Source organism: Pituophis catenifer, unplaced genomic scaffold (assembly GCF_029215685.1).
Source record: "Pituophis catenifer annectens isolate HBS135680 unplaced genomic scaffold, rPitCat1.0.hap2 SCAF_2, whole genome shotgun sequence".
Taxonomy (NCBI): domain Eukaryota; kingdom Metazoa; phylum Chordata; class Lepidosauria; order Squamata; family Colubridae; genus Pituophis; species Pituophis catenifer.
In genome coordinates this window covers 167,379,326-167,397,042 of record NW_027256882.1, presented here as the reverse complement: position 1 = coordinate 167,397,042, position 17,717 = coordinate 167,379,326, and the positions used below count along the sequence as shown (strand labels likewise).

Here is a 17,717-nt window from a genome sequence, read left to right as displayed (position 1 = left end):
CACAGAGCCCTGTAAAAAAAAAACTTTCATATATTTAATAAAATTTGAAACACCCTACAGGAAATCTTTCAAGTCTATTTAGCTCTATATCCTAGCCTTTAATTATCCAAAATCAAAATTCTGATTCCCCTTTTGCTCTTTCAAAAACCTTTTCTTTTCATTCTTAAACTTCTTTCATCCAGGATAGAAAGTTTGCCATTTCTTCCCTGGAAGTCAGTTCTTCCAAGAAATTCTTAAATCTTCTGCTAGCTACCATCTTCTTCAGTGGATGGAAGAAGGAAATAAGTGGAGGAGCAATCTTTGTTTTGATACCACCCAGTAAGGAAAATTTACTTGAGGAAGTAGAAGCAAAGACATTGGGGAGAATAAACTATTTAAAGATGATGAAGAAAGTACGGAGTTAACTGTTAACTTTTTTGTTCTGCAACAATTAGTGGGAATTCGCTTGTGTTTGAAAGATATATTAGTATTCCATGTTTAGATATACAGTTGAGGAACACTGCCTATATGCTATTGTTTTATCTTCTCTTTATAATAAAATCTTGTTCAGTGATTTCAAAGGATGGACAGAGTATCCTTGTTTCTGTGTGGCTTTGATACCACTTTTTCTTACATGGCTTGGAGATATAGTAAAGCAGACTAGCAAGAACTGAACACTGAATCTATGAACAAGGCACAAGTGAAAGAGCTGACTTGGGACTGAACTTCCATTCTTTTGCAAAATGTCTCTCTTGGTCAAGTATTTTCAGAGGGTCATTTAAATCCATGCAGAGTACTGTTTTTAAGAAAATGACCACCAAACAACTAACTATCCATGGGTGAACAAAGGAACAATGATTTTTTAAAAAACTGCACACATGTTGACTTTCCTGTCTTTTCTCACTTAGATGGATGTACTGGACGGATTGGGAAGAAGACCCAAAGGACAGTAAAAGAGGAAAGATAGAAAAGGCTTGGATGGATGGTACCAACCGCAGTGTCTTCATCACCTCCAAGACCGTGCTGTGGCCCAACGGGTTGAGCCTGGACATTCCCTCTAAGATGTTGTACTGGGTTGATGCCTACTATGACCGGATTGAGACAGTCATGCTGGATGGCACAGAACGCAAGGTCAGTGCCAGTTTTGTCTCTATTTCTGTTGACACTAGTTGTTCTTACTACCACTCTCACTCAATAGTTTTTGTATGAGCTTTGGGCTTGTTTCTGGGCTTGAACCAGGTGTGAAATCCAGCAAGTTCTGACAGGTTCTGGAGAACCTGTAGCGGAAATTTTGAGCAGTTCAGAGAACCAGTAGTGGAAATTTTGAGTAGTTCAGAGAACCGGCGAATACCACTTCTGGCTGGCTCCAGAGTGGGGTGGGAATGGAGATTTTGCAGTATCCTTCCCCTGGAGTGGGGTGGGAATGGAGATTTTATAGTATCCTCTCCCTGCCATGCCCACCGAGCCACTCCCACAAAGCCACACCCAGAACCAGTAGTAAAATAATTTGGATTTCACCACTGGCTTGAACCCAAATGGAATGATTCTTACAGTTATCAAACTGTTTTTTCTCAGTGCCCTGTCGGTATCTTTTCAAATGACTGTATCCCTTTGCATGCAGTTGAATTGTTGGAGCCACTCACTTTAGGACAGGGGTGTTAAACTCAAGGCCCGCGGGGCACTTAGATCTGGCTCACGGGGCCGCCCTGGAAACAGCGAAGAACCAGTCCACGGTGCCTCGGCCAGTGAAAATGGAGCTCTGGAAGGCCGCATAAGGCACTCCTGAGCTCTATTTTCACTGGCAGAGGGTTGCAGGAGGCCGTCGCACCACCATAGGCACCCCCGACATGAGTGACATTGAGCTGGTCACACCCACCGTAGCCACACCCACCATGGCCCCCCAAAGTCAAACACAACCCTGATGCGACCCTTAATGAAATCGAGTTTGACACTCCTGCTCTCCCCCTGCTACAGGGGAGAGTACACCCCTGTACTCTCCCCTGATGAGAGTACAGCTTCCAAAGCAAGCAAAAATGGTTATAGATCGGAAGTACTCAAGGCAAGGAGGAGGAGCAATGAATACACTTCAAAATTGAACTATGTACAATTGTTAGGATCTTTAGAATCGTGATAATCGTCTGACACCTATGAAGAGGTTGCTGCTTCATTGGCAACTCTGCTGTGCTGACGCTGGGAAAAAACGGTCTCAGATGGGAGAGAAATAAGACAGCACAGGTGCCTGTGATTTTCTCAAGCAGCTTGCTCTTCCACACCCCCACACCCTCCAAATTATTCATCCGAAAATTGTAAACAGTTTAAGCATGCTGACTTTTTAATTGCATTTTTATTTGCCGGCTGTTTTGTTCACAGTTGTTAAACATTGGGTTTATGTAAACTTGTACAAATATTTCCAATATATCAAAAACAATTAAGTCCCAAGAAATATCCCACTTGCTCAAGCCAATATTTGCCCTGCCTTTAGACTTTTTTTTATATAAGTACAATTAACGTAATTTCTCTTTGCTCTGACATACCAGGTAGATGTATGCTTGGCATGTGTTTCGGCAATTTGTAAGCCTTTTATCCAACAAGAAGGAGATGCTGTGGTTTTAGGTCACTTGGAAGTCAAGTTCGGTCATTGATGTTTGTGAACAATGTTCATAGTGTGAATTGAGAGCTAGTTTGGAGTAGTGGTTAAAGCATCAGGCTAGAAACTAGGAGACTGTGAGTTGTAGTCTTGCTGTAGGCACAAAGCTACTTGGGTGACTTGGGCCAGTTACTTTCAGCCCTAGGAAAGAGTCAAAGGCAAAGGCCAAAATCTTGCCGAGAAAAGTGCAAGAATGTGTTCACACAGTGTCGACATTGACTCAAGGACAACATAAAAATGTGGACAATTTCTCAAATATCATAAATGTGGCATTAGCATCACCACTATAATTCCAACAGGATTACTGCTACAAGAATATCTAGCATTTAGGTTAGTGGTATGACTATTTGAGGGGCAGTTTTTCTTCACCGCAATATTTATTTATTGAAATCCAGCCTTTATTAGTCTTATAAACAACTCAAGGTGGCGAACATATCTAACATACCTTCCTCCTCCAATTTACCGACAACAACAATCTTGGGAGGTGAGTTGGACTGAGAGTGACTGACCCAAGGTCACCCAACTGGCTATCACACCTAAAGAGACTCCAGCTTTTTAGCTTGTTGCCTTAACCATTAGACCAAGCTAGCTCTTCCCCTCTCTCTTCTTTTATATTCTATATTTATAATCTCCGTCTCTTTTTTCCCAACCGTCTCCCATTGCTTTGACCCTGTAGCTGTGCTGTCAGAAAAGATGCATTTTTAAAATGTTGATGGCTTGTCTTAAATGTTCTACTTGTGTATATCTTTCTCCTGCTGCAGGTTGTTTATGATGGAAGTGAGTTGAGTCATGCCTTTGGGTTGTGCCATTATGGCCATTTCCTTTTCTGGACAGAATACCGAAGTGGTAGCATCTTTCGTTTGGACCAGAACACCAAGGCTGTTACACTGTTGCGCAATGAACGACCACCACTTTTTGAGATTCGCATGTACGATGCTCAGCAACAACAAGGTATTAGACCACGATGAGCACTTGTCAAAATGTACTTTGCAGGAATTTACAAAGTGAATGACATCCTAAATGAAAAAATAACCCACCTTAGAACTGATCTGTAACGTACGTTCTCTAAGGATCCGTACAGGGTTCAGAACAGAACTATGATGAACTTTGTGATGCCTAGCACGATATTTGCTGCAAGTACAAAGCCTTATTTTTAGTGGCCACCTGGATGAATGTGCATGTGAGAACAAGAGCATTAGAAGAAAGTCTTGAATTTTTTTAGGAAAAATGCTATGCAGATCCATAAATTAAGACTTCTTTAATGGTTTCCTTCACATAGAGAAAAGTGGGATCTTGTGAGTATTAAAACCCAGATCAGGTGTATGGATCAGAGCTGTTTACTTTGGGGGTCAGTTCTTATCCTCTAAATTAAAAAAATTCAGTAACCATTATGGATTTAGTATTAGGCTGGCACTTGTTAAAACAGAACATATTTTCTACTTAAGTCAGGTAAGAACAAATGCTGTCCCTTCTCCTGCATCATATGGCAGGTTAAAAGTAGTCTGTATAAACTTAATGAAATTGCTGAAGGAGGCTGTTTCTTGCTTTCTTCATTTTTAATATGTTTGTGACCACCTATATAGTTGCTGTTCCTTTTCGTCAAAGACCAGGGAGGAAACGGCATTTTGAGTTGAATGTACTTTCATCATCCTTGTTTTGCTGTTCATTTTTTTTACTCTGATGCTTTTTAATTTTTCTATTAACTGTGTGAAAAGCTGGATGGGATGTTGCCTTGAGAACATTGCAAAGACCCCTGGGCAGTCTCATAGGTTTTCCCATAGTACCAAAACCTTCTCTTGTTTCATGAAAATGATGCATGCAATTGGTCCCTTTCTTGCAGTTAGATTTGATTTATATGCATTCCCCAACAGCATGAGGATATGCTCATGAATCGGGAGTGCCCCTTTAAAAAACATTTAAAAGTAACAGAAAGAGAGAGAGATATATGTTTAAGGTGAGGAGAAAGGCAAAAATGTGTTGAAACTTAAAAAAAAAACCTATGGTTGAGAAAAGTCAGCATGCTTATTATGAAAGCAAAGTATGAAGAGGCCAAAGGAAGGCTCCAGAAGTAGCCAGTTAAGGGGAAAAAAAGATAAAACCAGTCTGATGTTTTTTCCTTTGCTATTTTTTTTTAAACTAGCCACTTAATACATGTACCCTGTTTCCCCAAAAATAAGACCCAACCAGAAAATAAGCATGATTTTTCAGGATGCTCGTAATATAACCACTACCCCAAAAATAAGCCCCAGTTAAGATCATCAACCAGACGGAGGCGTTTAGTACTGTATTTCCCCCCAAATAAGACCTAACTGGAAAATAAGCCATAATGTGTCTTTTGGCGCAAAAATTAATATAAGACCCGGTCTTATTTGGGGGGAAACACGGTAGTACAGTTACTCCTCACCTTACAACCATTTGTTTAATGATGGTTCAAAATTACAACAGCACTAAAAAATGTTACTTATGACCATTTTTTCGCACTGAACTACCGTTTTATAGCATTCCCCATGGTCATGTGATCAAAATTCAGATGCTTGGCAACTGATTCATATTTATGACGGTTGTAGTGTCCCCCTCCCCCCCGAGTCATGTGATCCCTTTTTGTGACCTTAGGACAAGCAAAGTCAATGGGGAAGCCAGATTCACTTAACAGCCATGTTACTAATTTAACAACTGCAGCGTTTCACTTAACTGTGGCACAAACGGTTGTAAAATGGGGCAAAATTCAGTTAACAGCTGTCTTACTTAGTGACATAAATTTTGGGCTCAATTGTGGTCGTCAGTCGAGGACTACCAGTATTAGTTGAACTAAATGCACTTCTATTTTCTTGTGGCTAAGAGGAGGAATGCAAAGAAGGACAGGCCCAGGCATGTTGCGATTAAAATCAAAGTCTTAGTGGTGACTGGAGCATTGTGAATTCTGACCCATGAAAGTTTAGGTGGAAAATGGAATTTATTGGTTTTTAAGCTACTGCAAAGACTCTTTGAGCTGGTCAGGATATTTGCTGCAAAAGGCTAAAATGTTTACCTCTTTGGAAATTATTAATCCTGTTTTGCTTTTCCAGTGCATTTCGTGATCTATTTTACTTGGACTGGATTGCATAAGAGCCTTCCAGGCCTTTTCTTTCTCTTTGCTTTTGACGGGTCTTAGAGGAAGTTTTTCTCTCATTGCTTCTTCTTGTCAATTTTTTAGTTGGCTCTAACAGTTGCCGGGTGAACAATGGAGGCTGCAGCAGTCTTTGCTTAGCTATCCCAAATGGCAGACGTTGTGCCTGTGCAGAAGACCAGATTTTGGGACCAGATTCTGTCACTTGCCAAGGTAACAATCCATGTCATAATTCAGTAAATGTGAAAAGAGATAAGAGATTGCCAGGAGCTCAGCATTCTTAAAAAAAAAAAAAAATTGGGACTTTAATAGCCTGTATCATTTTATTAAGACCTTCTTGACCATCACAGATGCTTTGAATTCTCCAGTGCTCTTTCTTGATAGGAACAGTAAGTGACCTGATTGACATTGGTGACAAAGCCATCACTCTGCCAATTTGCAGCTTTCCACAAATGAAACTGGGGAATATATTTATTTGATGAATATATCCATTTCATTGGAAGAGGTTTTCCACCCTTGTTTGTACATTTACAGAAAGGATGGGGTACTAATAATAGCCAAACATATTCTGTAGTCAGCAGAAATGGAAAGAATGATTTTTTGTTTTTTTTGGCTGAGGCTAGTTACTTTATTGTGATTTCTAAATCAGGTTGCCACATTTTTTTCTGTTCCTGCTATGTTACTTTGCAACACAACCTCCACATAAATCAAGTTTTTTTCCCCCATCACTGCCTCTTCCTCCAATAGAAAAGGTTCCTTTGTTTAATTTCTGTATGCTAAACTGCAGATTAAAGAATGGGGTAAATCTGAAGAATGCATATGACCCTCCCCCCCCCCCGCCCCCCAGCATCCTGCTTACGGGTGCCCTGAACTCCATGCTTCTGAAATGGATAATGGAAGAGCCAAATTTTGAAGGTGTAGGAGAGTGTTTTAAAAAAAAACAAGAGTGGAGGTGGGAGCAACAGGCTTCCTTTGGTTTCCAATTAGTTCGGTTATGGGCTCCAACTCTTCAAATGTTGCCTACTCATGGTTTACATATTTAGGAACGCTAGCTATTTAAGGTGTTAAGGACATGCCCACAAGCATGTAGCCCTATTTCCACCAGCAAAAGAGGTTATTAAAGTAAGTAAATCTTAAAATGTAACAGTTGGAAGGAATCTTGAAAATCATCCAATCTGATGTCCAGTACTGCATCAGTAAGCATTTTTACCACCTGCCTATCATCTACCTTCTAAACATCTGTGCAAATAGTTTGGCTATAAAGTAGGAAATTCTGTGCAAGCTGCTGTCTATGCAAGATGTTGCAGGGTTTTGACTCTTATGGAAAGCTCCATATGTACAGATGTAGCAAGGGGAGGTCAGTTTTACATTAGCCATACAGCTGCCTTCTCTTGGGGTATAATACTTTTTGTCATGCCTGAATTTACTTTATATAGATGTAAAAGCAAGCAGCTCTTTCTGTACGAAGTCATGGTGGGAGTGGTGTTTCGTGAAGCAAATATTTTAAGAACATTCACATCAGGCCTGTCAAACTGGCAGCCCGCGGGCCAGATGCATCACACACTTGCCCCACCCACCCCGGCTTTGCAAAGGCAAAAAACGTCGCAATATGTCACGATACATCACGTGACATGATCAAGTTTGATACCCATGATTCACATTCTCAAACTGGGATACATAAACTTGTGACTTGTTTTTATATATATACAATCTGTAGGGACCAGTACATATTCATCACTAATATGATCTTTGCATGTTGAAATTGCTAATTCTGGGGGGAGGGTTAGATTTTTATCCCACCTTTCTTATTTTTATAAATACCGTATTTTTCGGTCTATAAGACACACTTTTCCTCTCCCCCCCCCCAAAGTGGGTGGAAATGTCTGTGCATCTTATAGAGCGAATGTTGCCAAAGCCCCGTCCACCTGCCAGCCCCCACCCTTTGGCCTCCAGAGGGATGGTTTGGGAGAAATGGGTTTAGAAGTGAATGGCACCAAAGATTTTCCAGTCACTGTTCATCCATAGATGCAGATTACCTCAGAATTGAAGTATCTGAGAGGAGGGGCTGGTTCAACTCCAAGGCTGCCTCCTGCTTATTACATCACCACTCTTCTCTTATTTTTTCTTCTCTAGCCAATCCATCTTACGTTCCACCTCCACAGTGCCAGCCTGGGGAATTTGCTTGCAAGAACAGTCGATGTATACAGGAGCGATGGAAATGTGATGGAGACAATGACTGCCTGGACAACAGTGATGAGGCACCCGAACTCTGTCGTACGTATTTGCTTGAGGAACACCAGGGTTCTTCTTGACCATTCCCATCCTCTCGTGAGACAAATGGGATCAATCCTTCAGATATATGTAGGCTAGGGCAGTGATGAAATCTAAAATTTGTTGCTACCGGTTCTGTGGGTGTGGCTTGGTGGTGGGGGGGTAATGTGACTGGGTGGGCGTGGCCAATTTTTTTTCCTTTTAAAACCATTTTTTCTACAACCTCTTCGGCGAAGAGGTTGTAAAAAAATGCTTTCAAAAGGCTCTGACGATCCCAGCTGAGTTGCCTGATCGGCAGAGACTTTTTTTCTTTTAAATGCCTCTGACGATCAGGCAACTCAGCTTGGATCATCAGAGGGTTTTTTTTCTTTTAAATGCCTCTGACGATCAGGCAACTCAGCTTGGATCGTCAGAGGCATTTAAAAGAAAAAAATATTTTTTTTTCTTTTAAAAGCCTTTGACGATCCCAGCTGAGCCGCGCGATCATCAGAGGCTTTTTTTTTTACTTTTAAAAGCATTTTTTCAGCCGAAGAGGTTGTCTTAAAATTAATGTACATTAATTAATGTAATGTAGAAAAAATGCTTTTAAAAGTAAAAAAAAAAGCCTTTGATGATTGTGTGGCTCAGCTGCGCATGGGGGGGGGGGATTTTTGCTAATAGTTCTCCGAACCATCCGCCTCCATTGCTACTGGATCGGGTGATCCGGTCGGAACCGGGAGCATTTCACCCCTGGGCTAGGATGACTAGGTGTATCTTGCATCAGACAAAATGGTGAATCCAGAGCACTTTCAAATGATAGAGAACTCCAAAGGTGAAAAGGGGTTGCATCCAGGGTACAAAATTCTATTAGAACAAGTGGTCCCCAACCTTTCCGGCTTGGCAGCCTGGCATGGTGGGGGGCGGGAGGGGATGGTTTTGTGTGAGTGGTGGGTGCATGCGCGTGAGTGTGTACAACTCCGTTTGTGCAACTAGAGCTTCATAAGCGAGTGCAAGCACCTTCTGCTTGCACGAGTGGAACTGTGTGCACTCGCCCGCCACTTGCATGGCCCGGCTCCGAATGAACCATGGTCCAGTAATGGGCTGCCATCTGGGGGTTGTGGAGCTCTCTATTAGAAAACATCAAAACATTTGTATCTACAGAAGCAGAGGTCATGAAAACTAATACATCAGATTACAGTGAAACACCGTAGTTTTTGTCTGGTATCGAATGTAGTAGGTTGAGAAGTTGAACATTAATTTTAAGACAAGTCAAGATCTACAGCATAGAGATGTAAAATGATGTTTGTAATACTCCCAAGAGCTTTTCTGCCCATCCCTGTTCCTTCTGTTGTCTTTTTACCTGAAATAAATAAATAAAAACGAAGGGCCCAGTTAGTAAAAATACAGTTTGAATGTAAAGATTCAGTCCTTGCCTTCTTTTTTCTGAGGTCTTTCAGAGCCTTTAATGCTCAGAACAGAATAGATAAGTCTGGCTTAATTTGACTAACTGAATGACCATTGTCTAAGACAGCTTTTTTAGAGAACATCATAGATTGGGAAAATATAAATAAGTTTTTTATTTCCAGACATTGGATTCCCTGGTTATGGATATTCCTTATTTTGACATGGAATGTACACATGTGTCATACTGAATAAATTATTTCTAGGGATCTGAAGCAGAAAAGGTCCACGTGAGCCTAAGAAAATATACAGCTATTTTTTATGATTGACAAATTACAGGAAGCGCATTCATGCTGGATCTGGAGCAGCTTTTTCACTTTAGATCCAAATAGCTGCATGTCCATAGTAGTACGGACTTTTCTAATTCTTCTAGTAAAGCATTTCTTAGTCTTATCAATCAAAATCAATCTCAACAAATTTTCTTCTTTTTTTTTTAAAAAAAACCAAGTAGTTGGAAAACGTTGTGAAAATAATAGCGTTATTAGAGGAAGAAGACCTCGTATCGATTTCCCATAAAATCTCTGAATTTGGCACCGCCATAATTGGGAAACTCATCCGAATGTGGTGTAAAGCCTCAAGATTCTTAACTTATCCAAGGGAGAAGGCTCTTTGGTCCCAAATTCACATTACTGTCATACAGATAGAAGGAAAGAAGGATCTCATTGTGTGATGTCCTAAGATGCCTTCCTTGCTTTGACCTTCTGCAGATCAGCACACATGCCCTTCAGACCGCTTCAAATGTGAGAACAATCGTTGCATCCCCAACCGCTGGCTGTGTGATGGGGATAATGATTGCGGCAACAATGAAGATGAATCTAATTCCACATGCTCTGGTAACAGTCGTTTGTTATCCATTTAATTAACTAGATAGTTATTCTTCATTTGATCTTCACGACAACTTTGTGAGTCTGTTGGGGGTATCTTAAGTGAACCTGTAGATCAGGCTTCTCCAACTTTCTAGATGTGGTGGAATTAACAGTTCTCAAAATTCTGGATAGTTTCTGTGTATCTGCAAAGCATGTAATCGAATATGGTGCTGGCTAGTTTCAATACAGAACCTGTTTTAACTATTTCTGCATCATCTGATATTACCATTGGAAATTTTCCTAGCCACCATTCGATTGACTCAAGAAGGTGTGCAATTTTGCTTTTAATATTTCTCCTGTGATTCACTGCCACTTGCCTGCTCTCCAGCTCGCACGTGTCCCACCAACCAGTTTTCCTGTGCCAGTGGCCGTTGCATCCCTATCTCTTGGACCTGTGACTTGGATGATGATTGCGGGGATCGCTCTGATGAATCAGCCTCATGTGGTGAGTGAAGAAATAGATTCTGGTGTATTACATTTGTAGATGCATTGCTAAGTGAATGGATATTCATAATCTGCCAGGGGCTTTGTTGTAATAACAGACTTATTACTATAATCACAGTTATGATTATAGTACATAATCTCCAGCCATATGGTCTGAAAGAAATGTACATTTGAAAGGCTGTGGATTCTTTCATGTATTTAAAATCCAGGATTTATTTTCTAAAAAGTAAAGATGTATATTACACATGGCTCTAAATCTGTATCTGCCTCATTCACACATGTTTTAGGCAGACATAATTAAATATCTAAACACAAATGCGTATTTGTTTCTATCAATACCTGGGAAAATCCTAATCAAGCAACAGATTTGTGAGCACCTTAGAAATGAGCAAGGATTAATAAAAATGGTTATGGGTTTGTTAAAATAGATCATGCCAAAGAAACCTTATTGCCTTTTTGATAAAGTGACTAAATTAGTAGATCAATGAAATGCTGTGGATATAGTATACCTAGACTTTGTAAGGCATTTGCCAAACTAGACCACAGCTTAGTTCTTGGCAAGATGGAACAACGTGGTGTAGATAGTACCACCACCAGATGGGTTTGCAATTGGCTAATCAACCACACTCAGCGAGTAGCTCTACAAGGAGAGAAGCATGCAGAGGGGTACCTCCAAGTTCTGTCTTGGGTCCGGTTGCTCTTCAATATCTCCATAACTGATCTAGATCAGGGGTGGGCAAATGTGGCTCTTTTACAACCTGTAAAAGACAGCCAAGCTGTCTCAGGAATTCTGGGAGTTGAAGTCCACAGGTTGTAAAAGAGCCACATTTGCCGACCCCTGATCTAGATGAAGGGATAGAAGGGGAACTCATCAAAACGTGCAGACGATACCAAGCTGAGGGGAATTGCTAAAGCTTTGGAAGATAGACTCAAGATTAAGAAGGATTTTAACAGACTGGAGCAATGGGCCTTATCCAGTAAAATGCAATTCAGTGGTGAGAAAAGTAAGGTCCTGCACTTAGGCAGGAAAAACCAAATGCACAGGTATAGAATAGGCAGTACCTGTCCTAGGTGTCCTAGTGGACCACCATTTAAGTATGAGCCAGTAGTGTGCTGCAGCTGCCCAAAAAGCCCATGCTGTCCAAGGTTCCATCTAGAGAGGGATAGTATCAAGGTCACAAGAAGTGATAGTCCCACGCTATACTGCACTAGTGACACCACATTTGGAATACTGCATTGTTGCCACGATACAAAACAGATGCTGAGACCCTACAAAGATTGCAGAAAAGAGCAACAAGGATGACAGAGGTTCTGGAGACTAAACTCTACAATGAATGGTTAAGTGAACTAGATATATCTAACCTCTCAAAAAGAAGGATTAGTGGTGACATGATAGCTGTCTTCCAGTACTTGAGGGGCAGTTACAGAAATAAGGGGGTTGACTTATTTTCCAAAGCACCCGAGGGCAGGACTAGAAGAAGCTCACTAAAGAAAGATCCTACCTGGAACTAAGGAGCGTTAAAAAAAATTGCCACTGGATTGTCATTTTAATGTAATAGAAATTTGGAAGGGGCTGATTATTAAATATGTGGGGATATTTAGAACTGTTTTATAATAATTCCATGTACTTTCTGGAGCATAGACCTCCAAGTGTCATTTGAAGAAACCCTCGTCTCCTTGAAAAACCCCTCCCACCAAGCATTACTGCTTGTGATACCACAACAATCGCATCCCTTTGTGCTGATACTGCCGAACTTCCTCGATACACAATAGCTCCTGCAAATGCCCTTACTTCTTTTTGCAGCCTACCCAACTTGCTTCCCTCTGACCCAGTTTACTTGCCACAATGGCCGCTGCATCAACATCAATTGGAGATGTGACAATGGTAAGTTTATACTGCATGCAATGTCCTTCTGTGTTGGCTGGAACGGTGAGGTCAGAAACAAAAGGGAGTCTGTAAGGGTGAACTGCAGATTCTTTGGGAAAAGATGGGCTTGGAATTTGTTTTCTGTATTTCCCATCTCTGCATGACAATGTTTGCTTTAACATGCTATCTCTTCATCTTTGCTTCTGTAAGAGACGCTAGCCAGTGGTGAAATCCAATTTTTTTTTTACTACCGGTTCTGTAGACGTGGCTTGGTGGACGTAGCAGGGGAAGAATACTGCAAAATTTCCATTCCCACCCCACTCTGGGGCCAGCCAGAGATGATATTTACTGGTTCTCCAAACTACTCAAAATTTCCGCTACTAGTTCTCCAGAACCTGTCAGAACTTGCTGGATTTCATCCCTGAAGCTAGCCCTGTCATATCTGAGGTTCAATGAGCTCTTACTTATATCTCCCAGATATCCCCATCTAGAGAGAAGTAATACAAGCAGCAAGCTTCACATCTTGACTTGAGATCTTCTTAGCTATGCCACTCTAGACTTTTTGTTAGGGTTGAGTAAGCAGATACTGGTCTCATCCAAAGTACAGCATATTCCTTAGGTTGGAAAGTCAATTGTTGTTTGGCCCACTGGAAGTTTAGCAGGCAAGTCCTTTGAATGGGGCTTACTTCAAGATCTCTTCTGCTCATTAATCACATTGTGTAATCACACACTTGTCCAAAGATGTCAGGAGTTCGAATACCCTGTCAAAAGATCTGGGTTAATGAAAATGAAGATTAGATGCCTCCACATCCTCCCACACCTTCCTTGAGGAAAGCTAGTGGGTGAATTTTGTCTTAAGCTTGGAGTTTAAGGGCAGGTACAGAATTAAATAGCCAAATGTTGTCTAGATTACCAAATTGCAGGTAAGTATGTGATTTTGCTTTTGGCTGTTTTCCACTGCACTTGGAGGATTTGAACATCAAGAGAAAAGTACATGATTGTCTTCTCTTGACACTGGGAACTTTGTGTGGATGGGGGCACTCAAACATTGAATTACAAACCTGTGTCCTGAAATGGGGGAAAAAATACCTGTAATTTTCCACCAAGATGCTAGTGAGATGGAAGCAGTGATGGAATTCAAATTTTTTTACTACCGGTTCTGTGGGCATGGCATGGTGAGGCTTGGTGGGCGTGGCTTAGTGGGCGTGGCAGGGGAAGGATACTGCAAAATCTCCATTCCCATCCCACTCCAGGGGAAGGATACTGCAAAATCTCCATTCCCACCCCACTCTGGGTCAACCAGAGGTGGTATTTGCCGGTTCTCTAAACTACTCAAAATTTCCACGACCAGTTCTCCAGAACCTGCTGAATAGCACCCCTGGATGGAAGGAAATTGGCTGTTAAATTGCTGCTAGTTTTTTTGTTATTGTTGTTGTTTTTAAACTGTCTTTTAGAGAAAGAAACGCACATACTGTAGCTCTGTTCCTTTCCCCATTACATTTTTATAAGTAAAAAAGATGGATGCTTATTTGCCTTCCATGGAGGCTGAGATTGTATATCAGCTATGATTTTGATGAAATGCGAGTCACGAATCTGACTTGATTAAGAACTTATTTTAAACTACTGGTTTGTATGACTCAAGGTAACCTCACTTCACACAAATCAGACTTGAGCACATTTACATGGCTTAATGTAGCCAACTTTCAATTCTGATTTTGAAGCAGAGGCTGAAAATTAAGGAAAGAATTTAGAGTATCTCTCAGGAGAGTAATGTAGGTTGCCCTCCTGATCTCTTTTCTCCTGTTGAGGATTAAAAAAAAGGAAGTATGGATTCTGTCTCATTCCCTTTCTGTGTTTGACACAATTCTCTTGATGCTCTTCCTCCTTTCCCCTCTGCATGTTCTATCCTTTGGATGCCAGTTTGTCTCCATCTTCATAGTTGATTTCTAGTTTCCTGTTGTCTTTTTGTTTGTGTGTGTTGATTGGGTGGGTTGACATGTGTTCACCATGCCCACTCTCCTATCTTTTCTGGTTGGTTTCTGTTTCAGAAAAGGATTGTGGGGATGGCTCTGACGAAAAGAATTGTCCAAAAGGCAACGGTTAGTGCATAGATCAACATGCACCTCACCCCTCCTGTACTCCTTGACTCCCCCCCCCCCCAAAAAAAAAGCTGTCACTTGTGCAATTTCAGTCCCTGCAAAGACTTAGCACTTCCTGTCTTTGTTTGGGGGAAGTTTTGTGCACTGATAAATCTCATTAGATGGACAGATAGACCATTCTGGAGCTTGCTTGTTCCACAGGTGCTTATTATTTCCCTTACTTTGAAGGCCATCAGATAATGTTGCTGCCCCTTGCCTTGAGATCCAAAGAGTTCCTAACTTTAAAAGGAACTCCTGAGCCAGAAACATATGCCAGTCTTCTATATGTTCAAACATATGCCAGTCCCTTGCTTCTCAGCAAGGATGCCTATGAACAGCATCCAGAACTTTCTGAGAACCAAGTTGTGGGAAGGTTAAGAAAAGGGACTGTTATGATTTGGGGGAGGTGTGATTTGAAATATCTTTGCTTAGAAGGAGCCGTGGTGGTGCAGTGGTTAGAATGCAGTATTGCAGGCTAACTATGCCCTCTGCCAGGAGTTCGATTTTGAATAGCTCAAGGTTGACTCTACTTTCCATCCTTCCGAGGTTGGTAAAATGAGGACCCACATTGTTAGAGGCAGTATGCTGACTCTGTAAACCGCTTAGAGAGGCCTGTAAAGTACTATGAAGCAGTACATAAGTCTAAGTGCTATTGCTGTTGCTATTTCATGGCTTCCATAGCATTTGAAACAACAGTGCATCAGATTAGATGTGCTGATAAAGCTAATTGAGTTAGAAAGAATGCTTCTTTTGAATCTCTCTCTGGGCTCTAGAGCTTGAAAAAGGGCCAGTAAGCTCAAGAGCAATGCAAGTTGCCAAAACCAAGAATTTTTTTTAGCAGTAGGAGCAGTCTTCTTCACTAGTTTTGCTAAAGGCAAAATAAAATCCAACAATGCATGGATAAGCAGTAATAACTTGATTCATCAGCACACTTATCCATAAATTGCTAAATGCTAACTAAATAAATGATCCATGATTTATTTTCTCTATCAGTGCTTATTCTACAGATAGAAACAGATATTTCAAATAAACAAGAACATCCCAGATCAAGATAGCGCACATGCTAACATGTGCAGAGATGTATATGTACAGATGGGCATTGTTTTGAATCTCAAGAAATACACACATTAAATTGATCCCGGAATCCAGTAATGTGATAGATTCCTTTCACTTCACCCACTCCCCTTCCCCCATGGTGCATGTGATGATCTATGCAGTTTCTGTGTTTTCTTTATAAATTTTGTTGCTATTCTTGTTGCTGTTATTATTGTTTAGCAGCTTCTTTAGTGGTAAAAGCTCTCGGGGCAATGCATAAGCATGTTTGGCTAGAGTATGCATGGGGTAGAAGGGTAGAATTTATGCAGGCTTTGGGGAATCGGGGTAACCCGAGACAGTGGATGCATTGCTGCCTTCTTGACTTTCTAGCAGCCTATCAACTAAAGAAAGTCTGCATCTAGCTCAGAAGGGGAATTTGGGGGCGGGGGGGGGAGAGAAATGCATGGAAGGGTTGTGTTTGCCCCCCAGAACCCAGTAGACTGCCCTTCTCCCCCATTTCTTGTTTCCAGACAACGACTGTGGGGACAACAGTGATGAAGCTGGCTGCAGCCATTCCTGCTCCAGCAACCAGTTCAAATGCAACAGCGGGCGCTGCATACCTGTCCATTGGACCTGCGATGGGGACAATGACTGCGGGGACTACAGTGATGAGACACATGCCAACTGCACCAATCTGGGTGAGAATAGGGCGCATTTGGAATGGCTTCTGTGTGGCACCAGCCGACATCTAACAATCTGCCCTGGAAAAATGCTACGCTGAGCAGATAACACACTGCTCCTTAAAAGCTTTCTGTGTATTGTTCCATTTGGAGATTTCTCCTCTTTTTTTTTTTTTCCATTTTGAATACATTATTGGTGGGCTTGGTAGTCTGTATTTTTCATTAAAATCTATACAGGTTAAATTTTATTTATTGATTAGCCCTTGGGCCATATCAAAGTGCAGAGTTCCAAAAACAAATTAGTACTAATTTGATAAAAGCAATTTAAAATGGAATTGGATAAAATACAATTTAAAATGAAATTGGAATAAAATACAGTCTAAAATGAAACTGGAATAAAATACAATAATTTAAGATATAGATAAAATTTGATAAAACTATATTTTGGTGTCAGTCCTACAATCTACCCCAATCAGTCCCACATGTGCAGGTCTCAACCAAACCATTTTGCTTAAGGACTGTGCTGTGTTAAATGTTATTTTCAGATTCTGGCCACACATTAAAATCTATAGAAGTAAGGTAAAAATTAAAAAGTAGGCTTGTTCTGACACTAGCGTTCAGTGAAGAAAGACGACTCAAGGGTTAGTTGTAACTTTTCCATAGAAGATGCACAGATCTGTAGAAATATATATCTGCTGGAATGAAAACATTTTTACCCATAGCACATATGAAGTTTGAATTATTTTTCATTGATACAAAATGCTAGATATTGTTTAAAAATTTGCAGCACTAGGCCTCATAAAGTATGTGCCAGGAAATGCTTTCTTCTCCCTGGTTATGGATGTTGGTCTGGAATTGTTGTGGCATTTCTAGATTAATCTCCCATGTGCCCTCTGGAAACCAAAAGATCTATTTAGCATCTGGGACGGATCGTTCTAATACAGGGGTGTCAAACTTGCAATGACACGTCGTCACATGATGTATTGCAACTTTTTTCCTCTTCGCTAAAACGGGGATGGGGTGGCCAGCATGTGACGCATCCGGCCTGTGGGCCACGAGTTTGACACCCCTGTTCTAATACATCCATCCTTCCTATGGGAAGGCACTAGTTAATTCCATGGCAATCAGAGGGTAATCTGATCATGATAAAGGATAAAGGACAGGTGCTAATGATGCATACCTTCAGATCACATACACACCTAATCTAATGTGTGGCTTCCTACATGGGTACAAAAAGTGGTGAA

At 41.0% G+C, this 17,717-nt stretch overlaps 1 protein-coding gene across 1 annotated transcript in view; it reads left to right on the top strand.

Moving 5' to 3' along the window:
* The window catches only part of LRP1 (LDL receptor related protein 1), a 331,544-nt gene that overhangs the window by 201,827 nt on the left and 112,000 nt on the right, over nt 1-17,717 (top strand). The window contains exons 14-21 of the mRNA XM_070938005.1: nt 888-1,110; nt 3,388-3,577; nt 5,820-5,945; nt 7,866-8,006; nt 10,151-10,276; nt 10,638-10,754; nt 12,558-12,638; nt 16,324-16,491. Of these exons, the coding sequence (XP_070794106.1) occupies nt 888-1,110; nt 3,388-3,577; nt 5,820-5,945; nt 7,866-8,006; nt 10,151-10,276; nt 10,638-10,754; nt 12,558-12,638; nt 16,324-16,491 (1,172 nt within the window). The remainder of the gene's footprint in view (nt 1-887; nt 1,111-3,387; nt 3,578-5,819; nt 5,946-7,865; nt 8,007-10,150; nt 10,277-10,637; nt 10,755-12,557; nt 12,639-16,323; nt 16,492-17,717) is intronic.